General features: G+C 42.1%; 1 protein-coding gene across 14 annotated transcripts in view; it reads left to right on the forward strand.

Annotated features, from left to right (window-relative positions):
* Positions 1 to 26427, forward strand: part of RBMS3 (RNA binding motif single stranded interacting protein 3) — a 708203-nt gene that overhangs the window by 268695 nt on the left and 413081 nt on the right. For 3 of the 14 annotated variants that reach the window (XM_035316428.1, XM_035316429.1, XM_035316430.1), the window contains exon 1: positions 31 to 577. The exons of the other annotated variants lie outside the window; for them this stretch is intronic. In XM_035316428.1, coding sequence (XP_035172319.1) covers positions 503 to 577 — 75 coding nt within the window. In that variant the 5' untranslated portion in view covers positions 31 to 502. Of the gene's footprint in view, positions 1 to 30; positions 578 to 26427 lie in introns of those variants that run through there. 14 annotated transcript variants of the gene reach the window in all.

Raw genomic sequence — 26427 nt, forward strand, 5'->3', positions numbered from 1 at the left:
TTTTTTTTTTTTTTTTTTTTTGAAGGGGGTTGGGTGGGGAGCGAGAGGGGAGGGCTCGAGAGCGGGGCGAGCCGGGGAGAGGACGAGGAGAGCGAGCGAGGAGGAGGAGGAGGAAGAGAAGAAGAAGAAGAGCAAGCAAGGAAGCAAGCAGCGGGCTGGAGTTGCGCTGCCTCCCCGGCTCCGCTCGCAGGACGCTCCCCGGCCGGGCAGCGGGCACCGCCGGAGGCACGCTGCTGCCGCTGCCAGCGGGGGGGCAGCCGGGCAAGGGGCTGCCACCCACCTCCTCCCACCCTCGCAGCCAGCCACCCAGCCCTCGATGTGCGCGCCTGTGCGTTTTTGGCTGCGCTGGAAGTAGCGCGCGGTAGACGGCGAGGAAGTCTCGGCAGCCTCCTCCTCTGTCGCCCGCGCTGTCAGGAATAGCGGCGTGAGAGGGAAGAAAAGGCCCTGGGGCACTACACCCTGCCAACGAGTTCCCTGCACCAGCCAGAAGGACTCCAGCTACATGGGCAAACGCCTGGACCAGCAGCCAATGTACCCCCAGTACACCTACTACTACCCCCACTATCTCCAAACCAAGGTAGGGCGCGGGTCCCGCCGGGCACTCGGCGGGCGATGGGGAGTGAGCGGTGCAAATGGCAGGGGCTGCTGGCTGGGTTTGCTGGCTTTCCCTCGCTTCCCGGGCTTGGGTGTCACACAGAGCCGAGCTAGTAGGCAGAGAGCAGGCGGGAGAGAGGCAGGAAGGTTACTGTCCGTGCTCAATTTTATTTATTCGACTGGATTTGTTTCGAGGGCCGCTGTCGTCGGCCAATTCCTTTTATTGTTCTGGGAGACCGCTCTGGTGAGCGCTATCGTAACGCCGGGCAGGTAGCGTGTTTATTATGGCACGGGGTGAGGATTGCTCTGGACAGCATCAGGCATGAAACGCTGGTTCGATGGCTCTTGCAGCGATCCCTCCAGTTCACTCGGGGCTTAAAAGCGTTTTGCCCTTAGAAAAGACGTCTGTGGAAACTCAAACTTTTAATCAGCTGAGCAGGAGATGCTGCGAAGGTCTGGGGAGAATGAGGAGCGAACTGGCTGAAAATCTGGTGGAGTTTGTGTCAGTGGTTTGCACTGCTTTTAATATTTCATTACACATTCAGGATGATACGGCTGTACTCTGTTGCATTTAAAAGGTCTAGAAATAGAGGGTAGCTACTTTTGGAGAGTATATCCAAGCATGGGCTCTTTCTTTTTCTTCTTTCTTTTCTCCGTAATTTTTAAAATGCCGGGAGACTGGAAAGCAGGCCTGCATCTTCTTCCTCAGGAGCTGAGCAAAATCGATGCTACCTGGCTACGAGTTGGTTAATTAAAGCTTTATTTTTCTAGTGCTATCGTATAATAGTCTGCTCTCTGAAAAGATTTCCTCTGTAACTAAGGGACAGTAACAAAAGAAAACCCTGAAATGAAAGTTTGCAAACCTTGTTAGGACACCGTATAGAAAAAAATAATAAATATCCTGCTCTGGAGTGTAACCCCACAGCCACGGATTAACAGTTTTAGTCAATAAAGTAGCATCCTTTTGAGGAAAAAAAATATAGCCGGGGTGCACACGCATGTATGTACCCCTGTGCACGCGGACACACGTTGTGCTTCTGTGGCGAATTTAACACATGGGACGTTTGACGTGTGTGTCTGCGCGTGTGGGGTGCCCTGGGGAGGCTGGCTTGTGCAGACTTTTGGTTTGAAACACGTTGTCTGGTCGCGGCTCTGAAAGGCTAAGTTATATTTCGCTGTTAATAAAATTACTTTCCTGTTAACGTTTATAGGCAGACTGCTGCATGATATAAATTAACTAATTGTCAAAACTGAGAATCAGGCTGGGGTGAGTTGCGACGACACCAGAACCACTCAATGTGATTATAGCCTTGTAATTCCTAACAGGGTTACCTCTCATTTGTTCGCTGTGCTCTTTCTTTCAGCCTGTTGTGCAGGCTTTTTGTATAAAATTTAAGATTTTTAAATGTTATATTTTGTAGGGATTTTTATTGCCTCTTTTTTTTTCTTCCTTTCAAGGTCGATCCAAATTGCGTTTTACCTTTGTGACCATTTAGTGTGTATTGTTGCTGTTGCAGCAGCAGCCTGTCACTAGCCCTGACTGCAATATTGCCTATAGCTTTAACTGTTTGGGGGATTGGGGGACGCAGACTGATGCTATTCCTCAAAACCTGGCAAGCCAAGGACATGAAACAATTGATGGTGTTTTTTTGAAAGAACAATAGCCTCGAGTATTGGAGGAGAAATATTGGACATTCCATGCCTTTTACTCACGTAGCTTACGTTCTGCCAGTCTCTTTTTTTTTTTCCACTTTTTCCTCTTTTTTAAAAAAACTTCATAAATAAGATTTTTAAGGAAATTAACCTTGCATTTGAGCTTAAAATAGTAACGATATTTTTTTAGAGCATTAGGTTTAAAAAAAAAAAAAAGCCACGGTACGGAAAAGCTAAATTAAACACGCTTTTATAGCTGGTATATAAAATTATCAACCTGGTGAAAAGTCATGTGCGCCTGTCTGCGCACACATGCGCTATTGCTGCAAGGACAGGTAACATTGCAAATCGGTGCTACGGTTTATATGACATTATTTTTTCATTTCTCCCTCGCTCCACTGTGAAGTGCATGGATAAAACCTAAATAATAAACACATACACGCATGCATATAGAGAGACACGCATATGAGTTTTTTCACTTCTATAGACTTTAAGAGTTTAGAGTAGCGCAGACAGGCAGCATCTGGATTTTGTTACCTTAAAGCTAGCCATCAGCTTCTGGGACATTTTAAAGCAGTTAGATCCATTGTATGTCTAAAGCTAATATTCGGGTAATCAAATAACATTGTGGTGGAGAGCTGTATCTTTTATCATGCCTGTTGGAGCAACTCATGTTAATAAACCCCTGCATGACTCCGACTGTACTGTGAACTTCATCTTTTTGTCTAATTTCTCAAAACTGTCCTTTGTACAGAACGTTATAGGATTCAGCTCTTAGGGAAGAATGTGTTCTTATGTTCATAGACATGCACGCTGAGGGTGGTGGTGGTGGGGGGGTTGCATTCATTTGTAATTAAGAAAGAAATTCTAGGCTTTCTTATGGCATTTGCCTACAGCTTGTGAAACGCCGAGTGGTAGCGCGTTAAATGGGCAAAGTTTTGAAATGCGTGTACCCCACCGTGTCTGGGTGAAGTGCTGCTTTTTGCTTTGCTTGTCTCACAAAGTTGTCTCGGTTGTTCTCTGAGAAGCACTGCCTCACTGTGCATCACGTCTTTCTCTTGGGGGAGCACAAAGCTGCGTAAGAGCTAAGTCTCCAATCTGTGTTCGTATCTTCTAACATAGCTAGCATGTAGTTACGCAGAAATGGTGTAAATGAATAGCTATATGGGTAATAGGATTATAAATAGGAAAAAAATGGATTCCATATGTTTGGCTGATTGATTTAAGTTTTTAAAGTGTTTTGTGGCCTTTTGTGCAACATGAAGCACGCACTCTTATTATTCAATTTACTTGTGCTCCTTAATTATCAGATGCCACCACTGAAGCTAAAACTTTAATTGCAGGTTTAGATAAACCCAATGTCATCCAAAACTGAGAATAATCAGGGGGGAAGGTCAGTCAGTTTTTAAGAGGCAATTGCAAGGAATTCAATATGTCTCTTAAGGACAAGCATTGAGTCTGAGGAAAGACACAACCTTATTTTTCTTGTTTTGGCATGACACTGTCTGACAACTGCAATTTGGAAGTGAAGTGTTTGAACTTCTCTGCTCCCAGGATCTGCCTAGAGTCTCGTTCTTGGAGTGCTAGGAGTTTACTTCAAAACAATCATTTTTTGTTACTCTTGTGAATCAAGGGTAGTCTTATGCTCTTGCCACAAAGAATGTTGCGAGGAGATAGGTTCAGATCTATCTGATGAGAAGCTACAGCAGTTTTTTGTTTTGAGCTGTTAAATAAATTTCCTTGTCTCCTTGCTGATGGCGCAACTACTCAAGCAACTGGTTTACAGCAGTATATTGTAAATTGTCACGTATAAAATGATAATGAGACCAAATTTCACATTGAGGTCTGCATTTATTTCTTTAGTTTCTTGCTTGCCAAAGCAAATTCTTTTCTCTTTCCCCTTTTGCACAATGGAAAAACAAAACTGAGCACCATTAAATTCCATTTAATGATTTGAAAAGAAGAAAGATTTAACCTAAACTATCTGAATGTATTTGAAAGAGTCTCTTTAATTTAGTAGACGCTCTGCTTTATCTCCGTTCCCTGCAGCTTACGATTAGACCTAGAGATGGGGTAAGTTTGCTCTGTAGCAGTATGCAGAAAAAACCTGAATCGTTTTGGTGGAAAGGAGAAGGTGTCACAGTTACCTGCAGACAGGAATTTTGTTTTGTGATCTCTGTACCTGCGTTTGGGGTAAAAATAAGCCAGTTTAGCAGTTATTTCCGTGCAGTTTGCTTTCATGCATTCTCTGGATGTTTTCCATCTGTTAGTCATGGTTTGGGTTTGGTGGTTTGACTCTCGGGGTGTTGACCCTGCTCCCCAGTGAGGGGGGCAAAATACCTGAAGCAGGGAAGCAGCACAGACTGTACCAGCAATGCGCCTTAATCTCTCTGTGCCTGATGCACATGTGAATACATGCAAAAGCAAGAAGTGCGATTTCCCAATGCCTACGTGAGTAAAATCCTGTCTCTGCGGATGTGAGAAGCATGTGGACCAGCCCCCAGGCAAGAGGAGCATAATGAGCTTGGCTGTGAAGCGACGGATACTTGCCGCACCTGAGGAGACAACAACGTGGAAACTCAAGCAGGTGTACCCAGAAGTGTTTAAACTGCAAAAAGTCTCTTTATGGGTGCGTGATTGGGTGTGTGCATTTGGATGAAGCCCTTTGTTTTGTTTCGCTTCCTCTTTTCCTTTTTTAGGGCATTCTCTGGCAGGAAGGAATCAGGGACCTCTTTCAGCTGCACGCCACCAGCACGCCTCCCTTCTCGCACCACCAGCCGCTTTTAGAAAGCGTATTTTTGGAATTGGAGCTCTCGCCTCTCTTCACCTTGTACCTACCCACCCCATGCTCTTTTGTCACTCACGTTTCTGTTTAGTGAGTTTACCGCATTCCCTGCTTTTGGCCATCTGGCCCTGCAGAAGGCCTTGAAGAAAGCGTTCCAGCTACGGAGATGCCTGACAGGGCTTCTCTGGCTGGTGGTGCTCAGACTGTGCCTGGTGCCTGGTGTGAAGCCGGGGTCAGGTGTAAGGAGTAATTCATCAACCACACACTGATTTCAGGCTGCATTTCCAACCATCTGCAGCTTGGACTGCCGCCAGAGCTCAAAAGTCTAGCTGGAGCCCATGTGATAGTGCCAAAGTGAAGGCAAACACTTGCAAATAGAGAAGTGCATTTCTAGGAATGAAGTTTGTTCGCACTGAGCCCTCGTTTGATTCAGTACATGGCGGCGTGTTTTAAATGCCTCAGAGAACTGCCTTGAAGTTGCACGGATTTGTTCAAATGCCATTTAAAAACATGTAAGTCTGGTTGTAATTTTGGCTGTAACATTAATATCTACTTATAGTATTTTTGCTGGTTGCTTTAAACAGTAAGGAAGGTAAAAGCGATGGTCCTCTGAAAAATGCAAATATGTGAACTTGTTCATTTTCCATTATTGTTTGCCGTCAATTCTTATGTGCCTGAATAAATACACACTTGCTGCTGTACGGGACACCATGATATATATTGAAACAACATTGAATTGCTTAGTTGATCTCCCTTTCAAGTGCTGTCTCAATGTAAGTTTGCTGAAACTCAAAAAAAAAAAAAAAAAAAAAGTGGCAAACATCAAATTTTTAGTCTTTTGAACATTAATATTTTACGGTATGCCATGGGGACTTAGTTTGCAAGTATATATATTAATTCCTTAAGGAAAGATGGAAGCTGCAAGCATTTGGCAGATTAGGCTACCGAGGTGTTACTGTGGCAAACACTGTGTTAATAGTTATACATTGTAATCACTGATACAAGGCAACCTTCTGAATTACTGATTTGGTTTTTAATGTATTGTAGGCTTTCCAAGTTATCATGATGGTATATTTGTACTTTAATGCAACTATCTTTGTAAAAATGATCGGAGTGTTAGTTCTTGTATTTCCATGAATTAAAAAGTAGATAAGAAAAGACTTGTTCCAAGCAGGATGCCTGAGTTCATTTCAGGTCTTGCTGTAAGTAGCCTGGATAGCATTTTCTCTGCGTATAATTTCAAGCAGGGTTTTTTAATTATTATTTTTTCTGGTGTGGGGGAAGTGGGTTTGTCACTATCTATACTCTGGGCAGGGACTTTGAGTTCACTTGCAAACAAGCCCATTCCGGAGTGTCCAGGAAGAGAAGCAGATTTTTTTTCTTTTTTTTTTTTCTTTTTTTTTTTTAAAAAAAAAAAAAAAAGAGTGGGGTTTTTTTTTTTTTTTTTTTTTTTTTTTTTTTTTTTTCTTGAAGAAAAGTCTTTTAATGTTAGAATTTTATGTAGAGAGAAATGGTTGATGTGTCTCCAGAACTTGCTTCCAGTGCTGCATTAAAATTGTGTTTTGTAACAGTCTCATCAGCTACAGCTGTATGTGATTAAATAGTGTAATATCAAAAGCATGTGTGAATAAGAGCTTTTATGATATAGTTGTTCCATACCAAAGACTGCAGATGGGCAGAGAAGGGAGATCAAGAACAGTGATTTACTCAAATATTGTCACAGTGTATGTTGTGAGTGTTTGCATAGTGGTGTTTCGCAATTTCTTTTCCACTCATATGGGCAATGCTGAGTGTTGGAAGGAAATTTAGAAGTAAACATTTTTACATGGAGAGCTACGCTCACTGTGCTGAGAGTTCAGCCTGAGAATTGCATGTACTCATGCGGAATGACATACCAATATTTTATGTAGCTGATTAACAATAATATTATTGAATAGAAATTATAGCAACAGGGATCTGTTCTGCTTCCCTTGAAAAATCAATGAAAGAGCTTCAGTTGTCTTCAGTAAAGCAGAATCAGGCCCACAAAGCACATACTGTTCTCCAGGGCAAAACCAGGACAGATGAACAACATACATTATCTTATTTATTTATTTATTTATTTTTAAAATAAATGACAATTGTCAAAAACATTCTAAATTGTGCAAATGGGGGAGGACATACCTCATCTGATGTTTTAACAGCATTTTGGGCTTTCTGAGGCTACATCTCTTATTTAATGCCTTTTATTCTGATTTATACTTTTACAGCATCTTTTTTTTTTTTTTTTTTTTTTTTTGTCCTGCTTTTTCTCCGTCTTTCTGCCTGTGTCTCTCTCTGCCACAGTTGAGATATGATTTATATGTAGTGGAAGTCTAATTGAGTCATATGAGATGTCTCGCGTAGAGCCTGGTGCCTGTAATGAAGATTAGCAATTTCTGTGAGAGAGTAAGCATGGTTAATCCTCAAGAAGTAAAGGACAGAGCAGGGATTTTGCTTTTATTTGTGTAGTTATTAAGATAAAAATACTGTGTAGCTTCCTTGAAACTTGAAACAGTTTTCTCTGTAGGTCTTTCCTGACAACACAGTTTCTAAATGGAGAAGTGAAGCAAAGGTTACTTGCCATATCTGTAGTCCTAAATTGAAGGCTCCTGTTGGATTCCTTAGCCACACTGTCTTTTTGATTATGTTGGTTTACAGCAAATGCTAATCTCTTCTCCTAGAAGTTTTTATTAGCTGAGAGGTTTGTTTCTTTTTTAGGCCTGACACTATCGAGAGAGAGAGAGATTTTTTCTTTCATGCTTTTGGATAGAAGGACCTTTTCTTCTATTTTTTCTTGTCTTGCTTGTTTGTATCTCTCATTTACTTGTAACAGTGATGGGAATAAAGTCCCTCCCAATGTATTCTCTGTCAAGTCAATTTCAGTATTAAACATAACAATTTATCTTTTTTTTTTTTTTTTTAAAAAAAAAAAAAAAGGTTTAATTTCTGGTAAATGTATGCAGATTAAATTGTTTGGACAGATTTTCTGTAAGGGTTCCTCTGCTAATTGTATTGACTTCATTCAGATGCAAATGAATGAAATAAACCACCTGATCTGTATAGATCATAGTAGAAGCCAGAAGACACATACAACTGCATGTTGATGACGTAAAGCTCTTTGATATTTTGTTCCTCATTGGTGTCTCTCTGACACGTTTTTATGGATGGTGCCATGTGGTTGATGGTGATTTATAGTCTGTCATGTAGTGGAAGTGATATCACTCCTATGCGATTCAGAGTTATCCAAGAAGAAAAGTTGTCGAAGAGATTTGTACACATGCACACAGTGTTTAAATCAAGTAGTAGTTTGTTCTTATTTTGTGAATTTACATTAACAGACTAAATCCTCAAGCCATGCTTAACCGCTCCGCTTCACCACAGGGTGCGGGAGAGAAGAGCGGGACGGGCCAGCGTGGTGCTGCCTTATTTCACCGGCTGCTCTCCTGGCTTCGGGCCCGCTCCCTTCCCCACGCCCTTCCACAGCCCTTCCTCCCCTTGCTATATTTAGAGGCTGGCCGGGCTGGGCCGTTCCAAGTTCAGTCTCAATGCTGATGCTGTGCGGGAGCCCGACCTTTCCGCAGCAGCGGCGGGGCCGGCTAGGCCATTGTGTGCCGCTTAACTCGCTCACGAGAAATGCTCTGGTTATCAGAAACAAAACGCAATGCGATCGAGTTGCCTTTCTGGGTGAGAAGCTGGGAACCTCTGGCTCAGGGTTTCTGGAGGGGGAGAGGCAGATCGAAGATGGGGGAGCAAGGGTAGAGAGGGCGGGCGGCTGCTTTGGATGCAGGGAGCTGGAAAAACCTTGAGGTGGTGCATCAGTGACCTGCCAGGTAGGGGGAGATTAGGGGACTTCAGATGGAGGTGTTTCACAAGAGGAGCAGGCAAGGGAGCCTGGTGTTCTGCCACATCACAAAAGGGTTTGAAAGCTGGGTATCCATAGTTACAGCAGGAGTTAAAATCCTGATTTCAGGGACTCACCTGGTTGGTGTAATGTCCTCCTCTTTCAAGAAGAAAGTATCTGGCAGTTCTTAAAGCTGGAACGATGTGCCTGTGTGAATTCCCTGGTGCTCGGAGAACTGCCTTTTTAAAGTTTGCTCTATTTTTCCCTCTTGTTCTAATTTTTCCGGCTGTGGAAAAAAAAAATGGCATTGCAATTCTTAGCCATATAAGGGACTTGTTAGTTTCTTTATGTGGTTGGGAATTGTTTCTCCTTTTGGTCTTCAAAGGCTGTTGCTGCCGAGTTTGCTTTAAAGGGAAGGAACTACTTCTTAGTTAGACAAAGGCTGCGGTCCTTATTTCATCTCTCTCGCATCTCTGACCTTTAATTTGGGGACACACATATAAATAAATTCTGCTCATTGGTAACGTGCAAGCTGATGGATGCTCTTTCGAAGGGAGAAGCATAATGGGAAATGCAGTCTTCATTTCTGTTCTCTCATTTTATAGTGATGAATTTGGTTGGGTGCCAGTTGGTAAGCACATGACCTTTTCCCTACATCTTTTGATTCATGATGAGGGTGTCAGAGCTGCGTTAGCAATCTCTTGTTTCAGCTTTTAACCAACTATGAAATATTAAAAATGAATTAGGTCACTTGGAGCTCAGCTACTATGTCTGTGATTCAGAACGATGATTTCATATTAATGAAGCATAACACGCCACTTAAAATACAAAATTCAGGTTTTTGTCAACATACAAACAGCAGGGGCGCATCACTTGTGAGTCAGAATATTTTATCTCGAAAACCCTGTCTACTTAAGAAACAGCAAACAAGATATTCTGCAAAGACAATGTTATCGGCAGCATTTGTTTCGTGTTTGTTCCAGAAATTCATATCTTCCTTTAAGCCTAATTAGAGTTAAGTTTTTCAGTGTATTTACTTTAAGATCAAAAATGCCGACAAGACTACTTTTAGTATTGGCTGGGATGTGTCTACACAGCTGTTGATGTTCTGCTTAGCTGTTACACACAAACCAATAATCTCCCACGTGTAATTTATAATACGTACTTGTTTCGTTTGCAAATGAGACTTCTGAAATTGTTCAATGAAAGGGAGACTGACGACAAGGTGAGCTGTGAACAAGACAATGAGTAAGGTAAAGAATAGGACCTGTAGCACTTAGGAGTCTCTGCCTGGTTTTGCATTCATGAAGACTAGCTTTAATTCCGGTCTGTACCTGAAAGACATCAGAGAAAAGTCGGAAGCGCTGCAGTCCTTCAGATGTTTGACAAAACATTCAGGCTGACTTGGTAAGCTGAAAGCTTCAGCTAGGCTGTTTTAAGACAGTGTTTGCTGTGTTGAGGTAGAGCTGCACTAAGTACTGTTAAACAATCCTTTGTGAAAAAGAGCATAAAGCAGACATATTGCCGTGGCCTTTAGCAAAGCAGCTGAGAGCTTTCTGCCTGGGAGAACACTCTACTTGCAAGATTTTGTGTTGGTACGCTTAGTATCCCTTTGAGGCTTTTGCCTCCTAAAGAAACGTGGAGGTTGATCCAAATAACCCCAGTAAAAGTGCTCTTTCCAGTGGTGCTTTTGCCAGCTGCTGGTTCAGGGTGGGCTAATAACGGGTCTGGGCAATGCACGGTGACTCCAGGGTGGCAGCAGCAGTGGTACCTGCTGATCCTACCTGCCGGCTGCTGCCTCGTGAGTAGGGGTGTGTGGTGTCTTCCTGAGTTTTGGGATTGCTGCTATAGCTCCTGGCTCCTCAAACACCCGAGAGAAAGCTCCAGGCTGCTGCCCTGCCAGGACGCACTTGTTATCTGTGTGATTTAGCAGCCTCGCTGGCCGGTCTGCTTCTGCTTTATATCTCTGCCATTTTACAAAATCACTGTAATTGTATACAGTTGTCCCTGCGCAACGTGTAATTTCCTGTAGTTTGAAAAGCTTTCAGCATAAGATTGTCTAAACTTAATAGCATAAACATTAATTTAGTGCTTTAGATGGGTTATTGGGTGTTTTTAGCATGCATAAGTCTGGCAATAATTGTGCTGGACAGAAGAAATAAGTTTTGTTTCCTTTGCTCTCTGTGCTGCTTTTACTTAAATGGATCCCCGGTGGTGGTAATACTCAGTGTGTAATAGTCATTTCAATTTTCAGAGAGTTGTATAAACATTAACTAATCTTCACAGCCCGTTCTGAGAGGTGCCTTAAACACCTTATTTGCTCACGTAATGGCTGCGTGCAAATAATGGCCTCAACTTCCAGGAGCCTATAACAGATTACCAAGATTTTTGTAGATTTGTTTAGTATCCAACGTCCCCTCTTTTCAGGCAGAATCTGGAGGAGATGAATGTTGTTGCTGTGTTATGAGCAAATACTGTGCGTGAGTGGTGTAATAGTGGAGGCAAAGCTGGGAAAACAGAGGAAAAACATTTGCAGAAGTGACATGTTAATCTCTGGTTATCCAGAAGTGCTGAGTGCCCACAGCTCCGACAGATGGAGTGCTCAAAACACTTGAAATCAGACCCAATATGACTCCCAGATGGGGCATCAAGCATTACAGAGCACTTTTTCAAAACCACTTACCTGAAGTGAGTGGCCGCGCCACGCGGGCTGGATCTCCAGCACACCTGCGCCCTCCTGCTAGGTGGGAGGAAAACTGGGGCAGTGCCAAAGGACTTGCCTTCTTGGGAGAGAGAAGAGGAGCTCCCTGCTGTTTCAGTGTGGGGAAGGTTGTCTGGCGTCCTGCTAGGGTGCCCAGGTGAAGAGGATGTTCATGGTGTGTGGACAGTAGTATGAGGGGCAGATCAGGGCCCACCCTGCACCATTGTAGAGACTCAAGCCATGCTTGGCACAGATTCTTCCAGAAGACGTTAAAAATGTAGTGGACATCTGGACAAGGACTGTTTTATCCTGCTGCATAGCAGAGGAAAACTTTCAAATGGTGCCCACGCACAGTCCCATTACTCAGTGTCCCCTCCAGAGCCTCCTGTCAGACGCTGATGGGCAGGATATTGGAAACGGTTGTCATAACTTGTAAGGACTGGTCTGAGTTCCAGTCCTTTAGGGTAGCAACTGCAATCTACAGCACCCTGTTAATCAGCAAAGGAATGGCAAAGAAGTTATTTACTGGTAGGTGTTAGCTAAAGAGTAGTTGATGGATGCAGAGTCATCAGAGCCAACTGGCTTTGGTTTCCTCATGCCCGGCCTTGTGGGGCTTGCCAGGACTTATTTTAGATTTTCTGTTGTCATTACTCTCCCTCCCCCCTCCCTATTTTGGCTTGTAACGCTATCGTATGTGCTTCCCTCACTGGTGTGTTGGAAGTAGTTGTGTTTAAAAAAAAAGATAAATATATATATATATAGTTTGTTTGACTTAAAGGTATGTTGGGGATGGGAGAGAAATGGATGATATTCCTGATGCTGGTAAATTCTTGTGTCCCAAGGGCTTTGTTTTTAAATAATTATGGGGAAACAATATAAACAAGGGTGGATTATTGGTGTTTTTAAAGCAGAACAAGAAGCTGTGCCAGTGGCCACAAAGACGTAGATTGTGATTTTACAATCTGTGTTGAGGGATGAAGTATGACTGCCATGCTCCAACAACAGTCTGTGAAGTAGACTGTATTTACGCTTCATCTCTCCTGTTCTTTAGCAAGGGAATAAATTATTAGGTGTTTGTTACTTCTTAATCTTTGGTGGGTGACTTCCTTTCTGTGCCAGTCAGCTATTCTGGGGTAGAGAGACGTGAATTTTATTTCCTTCCTCCTCCTTCCCATTCTCATTTGCTCTCAGAAGAGATTGTCAGGTAAGTTCGTGCCTTCTTTTTAACCAGTCTCAGTGGTAAAGAGGCAATCTGATGCTTAGGTTACAAGGACAGACCTTGAAGAGGCTGAGGTATGAGGCGTGTGTATTGTTAGTGTGAGGTGAATGGAAGGAAAGCCAGCAGTAGTCATGCTTTTTTTCTGTGATTTTTTTCCTTTTCTTTTTTTTTTGGTTAGCAAATTTTCCTCTTCACTATTTCCTTTGTTTTATGGATTTTTTTTCCTGTTTTGTTTTCTCATCCTTTTGAGGTCTCTTCTTGTTTTCTTTTTGCCCTTCAGCTAGTGCTTGTGTATATGTCATGGTGCTTATCCTGCCGTTTGACCATCACATGTTTTTTATAGAACAGATACTTCGGTGGTGTTTCCTAAGCCAGCTGTGCTCTTCCCCTCTTTATTTTTTGATGGTGTTTTATTGTTTGCAGGCTACCTCCGACTGTGCAGTTGTACTGTGCTGAGCTGCATACAAAACCAGGGTAAGAGCTAGTCTTTGCCAGCAGGAGTTTGAGCAATGTAAATAAGCAGGGCTCGCAAAGGTGGGTAGCAGCAGAAGCAGAGGGAAGTGCGTGGTAGTAGGCTGTGGTGCGGAGCAGTGCCAGGACCAAGTGTTAGAGGGTCACCAGTGTCTAGGGTTTACCTGCCAACTGTATGCCACCTTGGGAATGAGTCACTCTGCATTCCCAGGTCATACCCTGCTACTTCTTCTGTTTTCTTTCCTAATGCTTAGGGTTGCGATCACACACCTTTAGTTCAAAACTCCCTTTATGCTTCTTCCTCAGGCTTCCTCGGGGCTTTGATCCCTCCATCGCTGCTGTTCGGTGGCCAGCCTGCCATGCTTTGCTCTCTGGCAGATTTCAGGTGTTGGCAGCATGGTGAGGGAAACGGCAGTGTGGTTCTCTGGAGGTCCTGGTGTCGGTATGCTAGCATGTCAAAAATACAGCCTCAGCCGCTGTTGCTGGCTGGCCTCACAGGGGACAAAATGGAGCTGGACAAAAGAGCAAAGCGGCTGAGGTCAGTGAGACAGCAAGCCTGTTCCCAGTGGCCGAGAGCTCTGGAAATATCGTGATGTAGGATGGCTGGGGGCTCGCGTTTGGTCAGGCTCACAGCGGGTGTTTTCTCATGCTCACCTCCCATTTAGCTGGAGCTGCGGCGTTGCAGGGGAGCTGCGTCTCCCACCACTCTGGTGCTTTTAAAAAGTAAATACTGTGGGGGAAAGGGATGCAAGTGTCTTTCACTTCGGTAAATTGTCTGCTGATAAATGTTAGCCTGAAATTTCAAAGGGACAGTGCTCCGTACAGTGGCTTGGGGCCTCCGAGTCAGAAGTGCTGGTCACCTGTATCTCCTATTAGCTTCAGCTAGAACTGTATGTACTTTGTTGTTTTTAAGACCAGTTGTTCCTAGGGGTTTAATTTTTCGTATTTATTTTTCCATTTTTTTTTTTTTTTTTTTTTTTTTAATAGCAGTTACAAGCTGATGGGGAAATCTTCTCTCACTTTTACTGTATTTTTCTTAGGGGAAACAGCACTGAGATAATGTATTTTCAAAAGCAAATACAGGTAACACTTCATGCTGGTACCAGGATAATGTTAGTGATTTAATTATCGTTATTGTTTGTCTTTGGCAACTTAGATAAAATAACAGGGATGGACATCGTTTCATCCCATACAGCTTTTTCACTTCTAAAAATCTTGTAGTATTTGGGATGCTAGGGCTGCAAAACAACATATGATTATTTGCTTAGATGAGGGAAGATGTGACAGAAGCTTCCCTAGTAGTTAAGTGGAATTTATTTTTGAAACATGCTTTTTTTAAAAATACTTCTTTGGTCTGGTACCAATTCTCACAGTTTAAGTTGCAGGAATTTAGTATTTCTAGAGGTGTGTTAGTTTAAATGGATCTAAATTTTCAATGTTTGTTCATCTGTGTGCCCTTTTTTATCTCTCTTGAGATGTCATTCTAGATTAAAAGAAGAAATTTGTAAATCTAACCCAGATATACCTAGAAGGTTCAAAAGTCAGTGCCTTCTGCATTTCTTTTGTCTGTATCTTCTAAAAAGCTTGTGATGTATCAGCCAGCCTCACCAGGGCTCCCAATGCACATATATTATACTGCCGATTTTGCCTATGCAGGAAGAAATGAACAGTGTTGCCAAATAGCGGATGCCCACTCATTTTTTCTACACATCCTTTTGCTTCCCCTGCCATTCAGATAGGGCTGGGAAGTTGAAGGGAAAGCAGCAAGCACTGTTTCAGGTCTTCTCCATTTCCAGTGGCCACAGGAGGTGCAATTTCCACCTCTCTGGTGTTACTTCCAGACCTCTAGTCATGGCAGCATGGTTGGTGCGATAGGAAGTGTCTGCAGGGCCAGAAAGGCAGGAGGTGTCCTGCCTCGGCTGGAAAGCCTCCGAGAGGGCAGCCTGGAAATGCAAGAGGGTGCCCCATCCCAGAAGCCTGGAGGTGCATCCCCTTGTACCTTGCATCGCTCTAATCTTTTGCAGCTCTTCACCCAGCCTCCCAAATGTCCCCTGCTTAATGTGATGGATCTGGCTTTCCCTTGTGACCTCTAAGCCTTTAGCTGTATCTCAATAGTGTGAACATCTTTTGGAGAGGAAGCAAAGGGAATTCAGGTCTTTTGAACAGAGCTGCTGAATGCGTGTGCTAGTGCTTTTTTATTCTGTAGGCTTCAGTTCTTGAGTTAGAGGCTGAGGTATTTGTGGTTTACATTCAGCTGATGATCTTTCACTATTTTTAATTAGACGTGCTCTGAAATTCTGAGTTTTTGTTTTGCTGCTGAGTGCTGCTCTATCTTTTGTTTGCTTACAACATTAATGATCGGGAATACCAAAGCAGATGTCTTTCCTTTTTGGGAGGAAAAAACAGTGCCTGATTTGTTTAGGTGTATTACTGTTACTTTTCACTGTTGGTAGTAGAAGTGATTCACTGGGCCAAACAGGGTGCCAATGTTGGCAGACTGATAACCGGGAGGGTGCTCTTGCTCCCTTTGGGCCCCATCCTGACGTGCTCGTGGCAGGACGGTACCCTGTGAGCAGCCGCAGCAGAGCTGCATACGCAACGAGGAATTATTCAGCATGAAGAGGACTGGCAGAATTTGGCCTTTAGGAAAGAAATTTCATTTTGTGAGCATATTACAAACAATAGAGAGTTAAGAGATGAAAAACTGCCACTACATAGAAAAATAATACTGTTTCAATTTAAGCCTTGGTTTAGTAAGCTTTCCTGGAAAGAAACTTGTTCCTGAGGGCATTTTATCTATTTTCCTCTCTCTCAGGGTTTTATACTGCTGCCCATCACTGCTGCATTTGAATGCTTTCTATATAAAGATTGATAGCAACTTTGAAGTCCCCCATGAACTCTGCAGGCTGTACCACATCTTTCTCTATGGAGTGAAAAAAATATTTTGGGTGCTAGTTTTATTTAATTTGGCATTATACTTGTAAAATAGTCTTTTAAATTATTGTTTTGGGGGACATTATTAAAAGTCTTTGATTCCATGATTTTACTGAGGTTCTAGGGTACAAGAAACATCATTGTTACAGTTCGAATACATCACTGACTTCTTAAAATGTGTTTTCCTAAATGTCACATCAAGCAGATAAGGGACAAGCTATCAAATATCTGATGTTACAGAGGTTTTCTTTTTTGTTCAGTGTTATCTAGATTGTTTGAAAAGCATTCAAATTGTATTTACATTTTTACAGGTGATGGATACCAGTTCTGTATCAGCTCATGAGAACTCTTAGATGCAGTATTTTATCTTTTAAAATGATTCAAGTAAATGTTTAAATTAGTAGATAGGAATAAATTCTTAAAACTCGCAAGATTACAGTGAGGAGATTTACTAACTGGTTTGGATATTTGATTCTGAACCATTTCAGTATTAATCTTGTGTGGCTAATCTATCTATCCAGCTATGTAATCTGCCTGTTTAAATAAAGTACTTAGCTTTTCCCAAATAATTTCAAAGAGAAATAAAAATAACATCATTGTTTTCTCTATCTTTCCAGTCTGTCAGAGAAATACCTTGATTAGTTTATACCTAGTTTATATGCGTAGGTGTCTCTCTTGGATGCAAACAGTAAGAGATTTTTGAAGAAACTCAAGTTGTAGCATTGAGTCCTGGGGTTATTTCAGAAGATAACTAGTCCTGTAGTCCTCTATCTACTGTTGTTTTTCAGTCTCATGTGGCTGTGAGCTCCAGGCATAGGGATTTCCTGCTTCCGATGCTTAGAGTGCATCCCAGTAGTGTCCCAGTGAATACAGGTTTTGCTGGGAACTTGACCAGTGCTGGTGATAGCCAGAGAGAATTCTATGTAAACCACTGAATAATTAAGGCAAGGATTTGAACTAGTTTGTGCATTTAGTGGGCAATTTGTGGAGAAGGAGGAATTTTGGTAGATTTTTTGTAGAAAAGGGGAGAGTAGGGAAGATAATCTTGCAGTGAGGTTTTTATTTATTTATTTCCTTGATGGACTGCCAATATATTTTTAGAAGGGATGCAGTGTAAAAAGAAACCTCAAGAAGTCATCCAGACCATCCTCCTTTCCTCAGAGGTGAAATCAAGTGTATTTACAGTATCTCTACCAGACACTTCCCAGCTGGTGGCTTGTGTGTTGTGATGAGGGACAAGGAGTTCCTACCTTGTGGAGACAGGCATGGCTGAGGAAGCTGCAGAAGCCTTTGCCCTCCAGTCAGAGAGGTTCTGCTACTTCCTCAGGTATCTTATCCGGTGTGTGTGTGGAGAGAGGAGACAGTATTTTCTTGTTTAGTTATTTTTTTGTATTTCAAGGAGTACCTGTTGTCCTTACCCTGTAAAGACACTTTGTTCTGAACAGAATATGTGGAGTGAAGGAGCACAGTCAGCTTAGTAGTGACAGCTCCATCTGAAATATCTTTACCTATTATTTTTTTTTTATAATATTTTTTTCCTCCTACAGCTGCTGTTTTAACTTCACATCATCTTCAAAGGTGTTAAACATGTATTATTACATGCTTAAGTCAGTTTCTACCAGCGGGTTCAGGAAGTCAAGTCATATGTTCTTGTTTCAAGAACTATCTGTGTAGTTGTATCTTACTTTTTACAGTTTAGTACCCATTACAATTGGTGGGTGCTACTGGGTACATGATATTTTTGGAAATCAGGCCATTGAAGTATACCTCAGTTATAAATAACCGTGAGCTAATTAGGTTTTAAAATGATAACAATTCGCAAACGACTCTTTCTGTCTCTCACTAGTAGAGATAGTGGGTCAACTTAGATGAATTCCTCCCTGGCTTGAATTGCCTGCCCACGTCTCGGTACCTTCCTTGCGCGAGTTTCTTTTTGGAGGACTGTGAGTCAGCACGGTTTTGAAGTGGATGAGTCACAGTCCGACTGGCTGAATGACAGTTACCAAGTGGGTGGGTGAAGCAAGGACTTTATTCTGGGAAGGAGTAAATACAGACAGAGGCCAAGTCTAGAGGTGAAGGAGGCCATGGGATGAAAGGCATTAACTGATAGGAAGCACTGAGCTGGCATTGGACTCCGGCTGCTCTTTGTGGTTGACTGCGGTGAACTTCCTTGCGGCTCCGTCTTATGCACCCATGGACAGGGAACAGAGGAACTTAGCTTTGCTGGGAGCCAGCCTCCTATCCAGGCATTAGATTTCTCACCAAAAGAGAAATTGGGCTAGCTTATGCTTTAGCCCTTTTGTTCAGGTAGGGTGTAAACCTTGAGCAGCTCTCTGGTGGGGACAGGCAGTAAGTATCAAGGGTTCTTGTGCAGAACAGGTTAGTGTGCTGACCTCTAAAATCGGAAACAACAGTGGCATATTGTACTGTCTGATGAATGTTCTTGTAGGGCTTAGAAACAAGAACAAAAACCACATTAAAACATCCCGTTCTGGGTAACCCCATTTACTGGTTGGTAGAAACCAGAGAGCTGCTCCGAAGCATTTCTTTGTGTGTTTCTGAAGTGTTCCCGCAACTCCTCAAGTTGTAAGGGAATTTGAAATGAGATTTCCCTTGAGGCATGAGGATTTTTTTATTACGCAGTATTTTGTAGTTCAACAGGAAACCAGAAAATATGACTGTCTATCACTGCCACCAGTGCTAATGCTGACCACATACCTCTGTATATTAACAGGTAGCGACAAAATCAGAATTCTTGAGATGCACCTAACATTTTTCCCCATGATGGAGTGTGTACTCAGAGTGGAAGAGCTTTTGTTCAGAGACCTTTGGAAGGGATTGAAGACTAGTGGCTTAACAGTAAAGCTGCTCACAACACTGACGTTCTTTCCCTTCCTCCTGGTGCGTTCAGATAGCCCATTGGAGAGACTGAAGTAAACACTTTAACTGATAGTATCCTGGAGTGTTCAGAAACTGAAGGAGGAAGTTGTGGTCACCAGATTCCAGCTGTCCTGTTTCCTCTCTCAAATGAAAAGGCTTTTATCGGGATAGTGAATATAAATATTTTTCAGAACAAGCTCTACTCATTCTAAAACACTGTTGGTTACAATGTTTGTATTCTCCTGACATCTCAGTGATTTTGTATCTAGAAAATGTGAGACACTGAACTGAAGGCTGAGAGGCAATCTGATGTACCCTCTATAAGAAATACAGAAAGTAAGTTATCCTGCCTGGTAGAACAATGAAATAGCCAGTGGCTGAAAGTTGAAGCCAGTAATATTCAAGTTGCAACATGGTGCATGTTTTGGAAAGTAATTGTAATTTACCGCTGGAACAGATTGCTGAGGGATGCAGTAGGCTCCTGTATCACTTGGAGTTTTTAAATTGTGTAAAGACACGTGGGGTGTCTTTCTCATTTAGCCTCAATTTACTGCATTCAATCTAGTAGTTACTGGGTGATATTCAATGGCTTCTGTTATGCAGAAGGTCAAACTGCATCATCATAATATTCCACTTGGCCTTAAAATGAGGGTCTGTGAGCTGCGGCTGCTTGCATTGTTTGAGTAACAAATTCAATTGCTGGTGGTAATGGAGGACATGCGGAGCCAAATCCCAAATTGAATCTAAGTGATGGGGAGAGTAGATTTTGTATGTATGTGTGAGAGAGAGAGACAGATAGACACCTGGCCTCCTAGCTTCTGTGTTACATCACCTTTGATTTCCTTAGAGTCATGCTCACTTTACCTGTACCATGCTTCTTGCTTGGCCCACTGCATCTCAAGGGTTCCCAATGGTATTAATCACAGGCTGAACAGGTAAAAGAAGGGAGGATTCAAGACAGATTAACTAAGAGAACAATATGTTGGGAAGCATGACTTTAAGTGCCCTCGACTTTGGGGCCTTATAGCTTTTCTGACTCTTTGGCATATAAATTGCATCAATTTAGAGTCCCTCATACATCAATAGATTGGGTAGAACAAGTTCTAAGGGAATCTGAGCAAGCATAAGTGGGTATAAATTACATTACCTTACAGATTGCTTCTGAATTTGGCCCAGATTCTTTCCTTTATTTTCATTATGTCAACTTCGTGCATTGGCATTATGGTCTTTTCAACAACTGGCCTGACAGCTAATGAGTTCTTTCTACCAACAGTAAATCAGCCAAGTCAGAAAATGCTGCTCAGTGTAAATACTTCTCTTTATGTTCAGAGTATTTCGAATCTCATTAAATTTAGAACACTGTGTTAGTAGAAATGTGTATAGAGAAGTACTGTAAAAAGTGGTAATTATTCATAAGCCACCTGGATTCTTCTTTTCTCCCCAGCTAACAATGTTCTGAGTCTTGGGGAGAATTAGGCGGGGACTAGACAATGTGGTAATGCTGAAATATAAACTGTTGTGTTGAAAACAATTAAGTCCAAATGTTTTTAGGAAGTTTTTCAATTTATGCTTGTTTGTACTCCCCAAAATTCCTGCAACAAGTATGGTTAAAAGAAAAAGTTAAGAAATAAACTGGTAAAAGTTCCATTCTTGGAGAGCTGAAACAAAGGAAACTTTAACTGTAGTTCATTAGGAAATAGAATAGAGTTTTCCTTTTAGCATTGAATAGAAGAAAAATTGTATTTGTATGTTAATTAAGTTATAGTAGAACTTGCTTTAGGAATAAATTACGTACATGCTATGTAACTTACTTTAGCTCTGTGTTCAGAGTATATTGCTAAAATGCTAAATCCTACCCCAGATTGCAAGGTTGATAAATATTTCTGTGCTACTTCATTATTTTTAGAGAATTTTTCTGATGTTGGCACTTCAGCATTTAAGAAGTCATGCGGTAAGCAGAGTGAGGAATTCCTGAATGATTTCTCCTGCCTCTTACCCTGCTGTATGAACTGAAGCAACAGTCAGTATTTTGTGTTTTCCTTTTCTGATCTGAGATCAGTAAGAAGCCTGTAGAATCTCATGAAAAATGTTCAGATTTGCAGTTGATGTCTCTTTTTTTAATATTCTCAGGTGGTGGGAGCTATATAAATGCAAACTACCCATATTATTTCCTATCATATAAGATTTTCTATCATGCTTCTCCTCCAGAATCCCTGTGTTGTCTTGAATGATGAAATTGCAAATGTTCCATAAATGTCAGTGCAATTTATTATCATCTTTCATTCAGAGCATTACAAAATGATTTGCAGATGCAGGTGTTACTAATGATTTTCAGCCACCCTCCTTAAAGATTGGCGAACGTAATTGTCCCTGTTTCTATAACAAGGATGAAACTCGTTACCTAAAATGAAAAGACCAGTTTTAAAGGTGAGTCTGGGTTGCCACTACATCATCTTGTGGTTCTTTTCATACTTTCTTCTACTTTTTCAGTTATTTTTGCTTAGTGGAATCCATTAACTGCAAAGGAGCTGGAAAACTGTTCTATGTGCAGAAGGATGCTTTAGATGAAAAGGAGGGGGTAACAGAAAAATGTGCTCTTGGCAGGCCTAAAAAAGTATGTTGTAGTATTTAAATGTGTGCATTGTGGCTCTTTGTCATCTAAGCACTCTTAAACCTCTATTTACTCCTAAGTTTACTTAGAGCAATATCCATAGTATCTTTTGGGTTGCCTTGGTTCTCAAAAGTCTTTAGTTAATAGACATCATATAAGACCCATTGTTGACAGTTTGAAGGGGGTGTGTGGAGAAAAAAAATTGGCCATGTCTCAGGCACTCCTTTGCCAAGCTTCCTGGTGAGGAAGTTCCTGAAGAAACCAAAGCCCTAAATGGAGGCATGCTGGAGGCACTAAATGCTCAAAAATATATGTCTATAGGCGTGACCACTCTTCGGTGAGGACATTGGGTCAAGGATCCTGGTAACAGGAAGGGCTCAATCAGTAGAAAAAAGGACAAGACTCCTTCTCTCTGCAGGCCTGAGCAGATGTAGTTGGCCCTCGTAGCACAGAGATGCACAAATTTAAGTGAATCCTCTTGAGTGGTACTGTATTTGTAAAACTTACAGCTGCGTGCCAATGGAGTAAGTTAAGTGGGATGCCTAATTTGACCAATGTCAAATAGATTTTAGTGCAGATGTGGCTGTGAGATGTTGCTGTTGTTGTCATCTTTTAAAGCGAAGCTGTATGTATTTCACTATTGGCAGCTCTCTGAAGGTTCCCCAGTTCACTTTTTATTTGATTTTGATTAAAATCAACGTTTCTGCTAGCCGTAGTGATCCTGTGAGTGAGATATCCTAGTTTGATTCCTGGATTTGATCTTCCACTGGGTTGTGCAGTGCAGGGAGTCTGTGCCTCCATCTTGGAGGAAGGCAGAGCTTCAGATCTCCATGCGGCAGCCTTCTTTGGGTTGGGGTGGCACCGTTGGGCCCACAGGAGGTGCTTTATAGCACTGATGGACTGTGGATGTGCACCAGATAGGCATCCCCAGCAACCTAAGCTTCCTAAATGCAGATCAGATGTGGTCAGTGCAAGCCTCCCATCCCTCCCTGATAATCTTATTTAACGTTCATCTGGAAAAACTAGGCCTTCTGGAGAAAAGGTTCCTTTTTGTCCCAGCTTTACGTAGACTGTTGCATTTCTCCAGAGGCTGAGCACGAGGTGTGCCGGGTGGGTGTCCTCTCCTGGTGGTGGGGTGAAGGTGGCAGGTTGGGAAGTTTGTGGTTGTTGTCATGGTGTTGGGCCTGCATCCGAATGGCACGCCGCTCCCAAAGTATGTTCTCTGTTTAAAAAAAAAAAAAAAAAGCTGAGGCAGGCTTAATGGCTTAGATAAACTATCCAAAGATTGGTGAAGTAATTAGTAAATGTGCCCTGTCAGACCAACTAATTTGTTTTATCTTGAACGGGCAATGTTTATAGATATTTAAATCATCTTAAGAAGTGGCTGTCCAGAGTTGTGACGGGATCATGATCTACGCAGTATTACAGACAAACAGATCCCCTTTCTGCCTTTGCTGCAGCACCACTGAGCTCTGTAAAAAGCCAATGCAGTCCTACCATGCTAACATTTCATGATTATTTAATTCAGTCCTAGTGCTAGAGGTGATTCTGTCCTTGCTGGCAGGTGCTGCTTTCCCAGTGCAGACACTTGCTTTTGTGTGGCTACCAGGTGGATCAGGCTAGGGAGCAGATCAGGCTGCAAGCTAATGTGTGTGATTTTTTTTTTTTTTTTTTTTTTTCCCCTTCCATCCTTCTCTTTGTTGCTGGGCTCCCTGAGCCAGCTCAGCACAAAGCCAAGCAGGCACTGGCACCCAAGAGGCAGTGGGGACCTCCAGCCAAGGGAGGTAGTGAGGGCAGGACTCCCCTGTCAGATGGCTTGTGCTGTGGACAGCTTAAATCGGTAACAGAACTACAACCTGAGTTTACACGCCTGTTTGTGTAAATTGAGTAGTTTGCTGATTTCTGGCAGGAGTTGTGTTTGGGTTCTCTAGGGTGTGGGGACAAAAATGTCAGAAGCTTCACTATAGTGACTGAGTTGTCCAGCTTCCTGTGCAGTTCTTTGCCAAATTAAACAGAGCCAGAAATCTCAGCACCGGCAGCTGTAGGGAGTTAATCCCACCCAGATCCAGATTAGCCATGGCACATTCTTGTAACCATAGGCATGAAAGCTTAGTGTAGACAGCTGTTCTGATAAACCGATCTGGGAATCCTGCCCTTGTAGGAATGTTTGATGCATATTGGTCAGAGAAGTGGTTTGCAAAGTTACTGTGGGACAAACTGGTAGCCTGGATGGTAATTGCATGTTGTTCTCATTTCTGGTGATGGAAATACCACAAGGTTACCAAAAATGACATGAAGTTTTCCTTCAAACATTCAATGAATTCATGGCTGTACCTGACTTTTATAGATGCAATGCCACTACTCATCTCTGTGTGTTGTAAGGATGTGATGCCTGTTCTCTCGTAGGCCTAGAGTCCTGCCACTGAGAGGCAACAGGTGCAGAAATAGATGGCTTGCTTCCTACCCCAGGCAATATTCCTTTTGCAAAGAGCTTTTTCTTCCCTACTGGTTTTGCTCTTGTGGCTTATGTTAGTTAACATCGTTCTTGGTTGTGCTGGATGAATACTTGGTGGGAGGGGAAAGTGGGGATGGTTGAAAATCAGAAGAATGTGGTAATTGCCAAAAAGAACAACATTCGACTAAGTGAATGGAGGTAAAGCCTTAAGACTGCTTGGAGCCTTGAAGGGGGTTCTGCTTGGATAGCTCTGTGGGTTAAGCACCATTATGTGACTCTTTAACAGTTGAGGGTTTGAGCACTGTTTGGGGGGTAGAGAGGAAGCCTGGTTTTGTGACAGGGTATTAGGGATGCTAGAAATTTCAGAAGGAAATCCATTATTCTGGGTTTCACTGTTAGTGTGCTGTTCAAACTGGGACAAGTTATTTTATCTGTTCAACTCTCTCGTTTTCCTGGTACGCATCCTTTAACCATATTGCTGTTTCAATTGTTGGTTTTGTCAGTTGAGGACTTCCTTAGGACGTCTTTGCACAGTTGCAAGCAAGGTAACACATTTCAAGGACTTATCTCTGCACTGCTGGAAGTTCTGGCTCTCAGCTGAAGTTTGGTAGGTGACTGTGAATGCTTTAATTTCATTGTGGATGTAAATTAAAGCAGGTTAAATTGAACTATCTTGAAGCATTGCCACAAAAGTGGTTTATACTAACTTTGCAATTGTAATAGGTCAGGAGTACCCATGTACTAGGTAAGAAGGATGTTGTCCCAGGGTGTACGAAGTTGAGCTTCCCATTGTGTGTGTGTCCTCTGTGCAGCACATTGCTCGAAGGAGCTCTTGTCCATTTTATGTCATTACTCACTGTTCTAGTAAAAATGATGATAAATCTCAATAGCAAAATGATTCTGCTCAGATGTTCAACCTCTCTTGCTCCTTTCTTTAAGGAAAGATTTAATGCTTTAATTTGAGACATCTTTTGTTAGAGAATGGAAGGCTTTGATACTCATGTTTATAAATGGGTGTACTTCCTGAGTGGATTGGAGAACATTATTTGTTAGTGAAGGATGTTGAAAGTACAGGCACTGATACTCTGCCTCCCACCCCCATTGCTGAGGAGGGTACCCAGATTTTTCTCCTTTTATTTTTTGCTGAGGTGATAAAAGTTAAGTGCCTATTCTACAGCAGAGAAATAACATTTACTGCATAAAGTATTGGTCTTCTAACTACCGTTTGCCATTATGATTTTATCAGAACTATAGAGTGTTGCTAATATGACCCAGAGCTTAAGCATGTTACTCTCACTATAACGTTTTTTTTTTTTTTCTAAAACTATTACTGTCAGGCAGCTACTGCAAGTCCAATTCCACATTCTAGCATCCTCTCAGAGAATAGCTAGGCTTAGCTTATCATCCTCTTGGCACAGAAAGAGATGTGGTTTTGAGCTCTGTAGGGTGCAATCAGAGCTGAGGAATGCCGTTCTCCAAGAGCAGCACATAGTAAGTACTGAGTTTCAATCTGCCTTCTCTTCAAAACCAACATGAGCATCCTTGGCTTGGTCAAAACTCAAAGATAAGAATTTTCAGGGTTCTTGAAAGTAAGGGTGAGATTACTACAATTTGGAAGATCTGGAGACCATTATGGCTTGAGCAGAAGGAAAGCTTTCAGTTGCTTCACAAAAAAACCCAGGCCATTATTGCCTCTCTCTTTAGAAGGTGAAACCTGCCTGTCCTTTTCCCATTGTGCAAGGCAAGTTGATTGCTACACGAGTAACAAGCCATAACCCTCCTCAAGTGCTTTTGAGAGTCTAGCACTGGCCTACACTCCATAAATTGGAAGGCTGTGAATCATGGCTGGCCCTGCAAAAAAAAAATAATTGTGTATTGTGGGCTCTTTGTGATCTTTTCCCCTTTGCACACCTTTACAGAACCAGACACAATCCAGCCCATTATCTATACGTGAGAGCTTTCACTATTATAGACTTGTAAAAGTTTCTATTAACAATTCTGATTTGGAAAGGACAAGTGGAGGCTGAAAGAATGGCAAATGCAACCTGGATATCACTCTTTGATCCAAGAACCCAATTAAATTTGTGGTTTTACAGTGCATGTGACTCCCAAGTTCAGCTCTAATACTAGATTTATATTATTTCCTGGAATGAAACTCACTGCAGACAATTTCCAGAGGAGCATAATAATGATCCAGTGAAAAATGAATCCAGCTTTTGATTTTATTTTTTCCCCAACAGAAATAAGAGAGAGAACCAATTT

The sequence above is a fragment of the Oxyura jamaicensis genome, chromosome 2, assembly GCF_011077185.1.
Source record: "Oxyura jamaicensis isolate SHBP4307 breed ruddy duck chromosome 2, BPBGC_Ojam_1.0, whole genome shotgun sequence".
NCBI lineage: Eukaryota > Metazoa > Chordata > Aves > Anseriformes > Anatidae > Oxyura > Oxyura jamaicensis.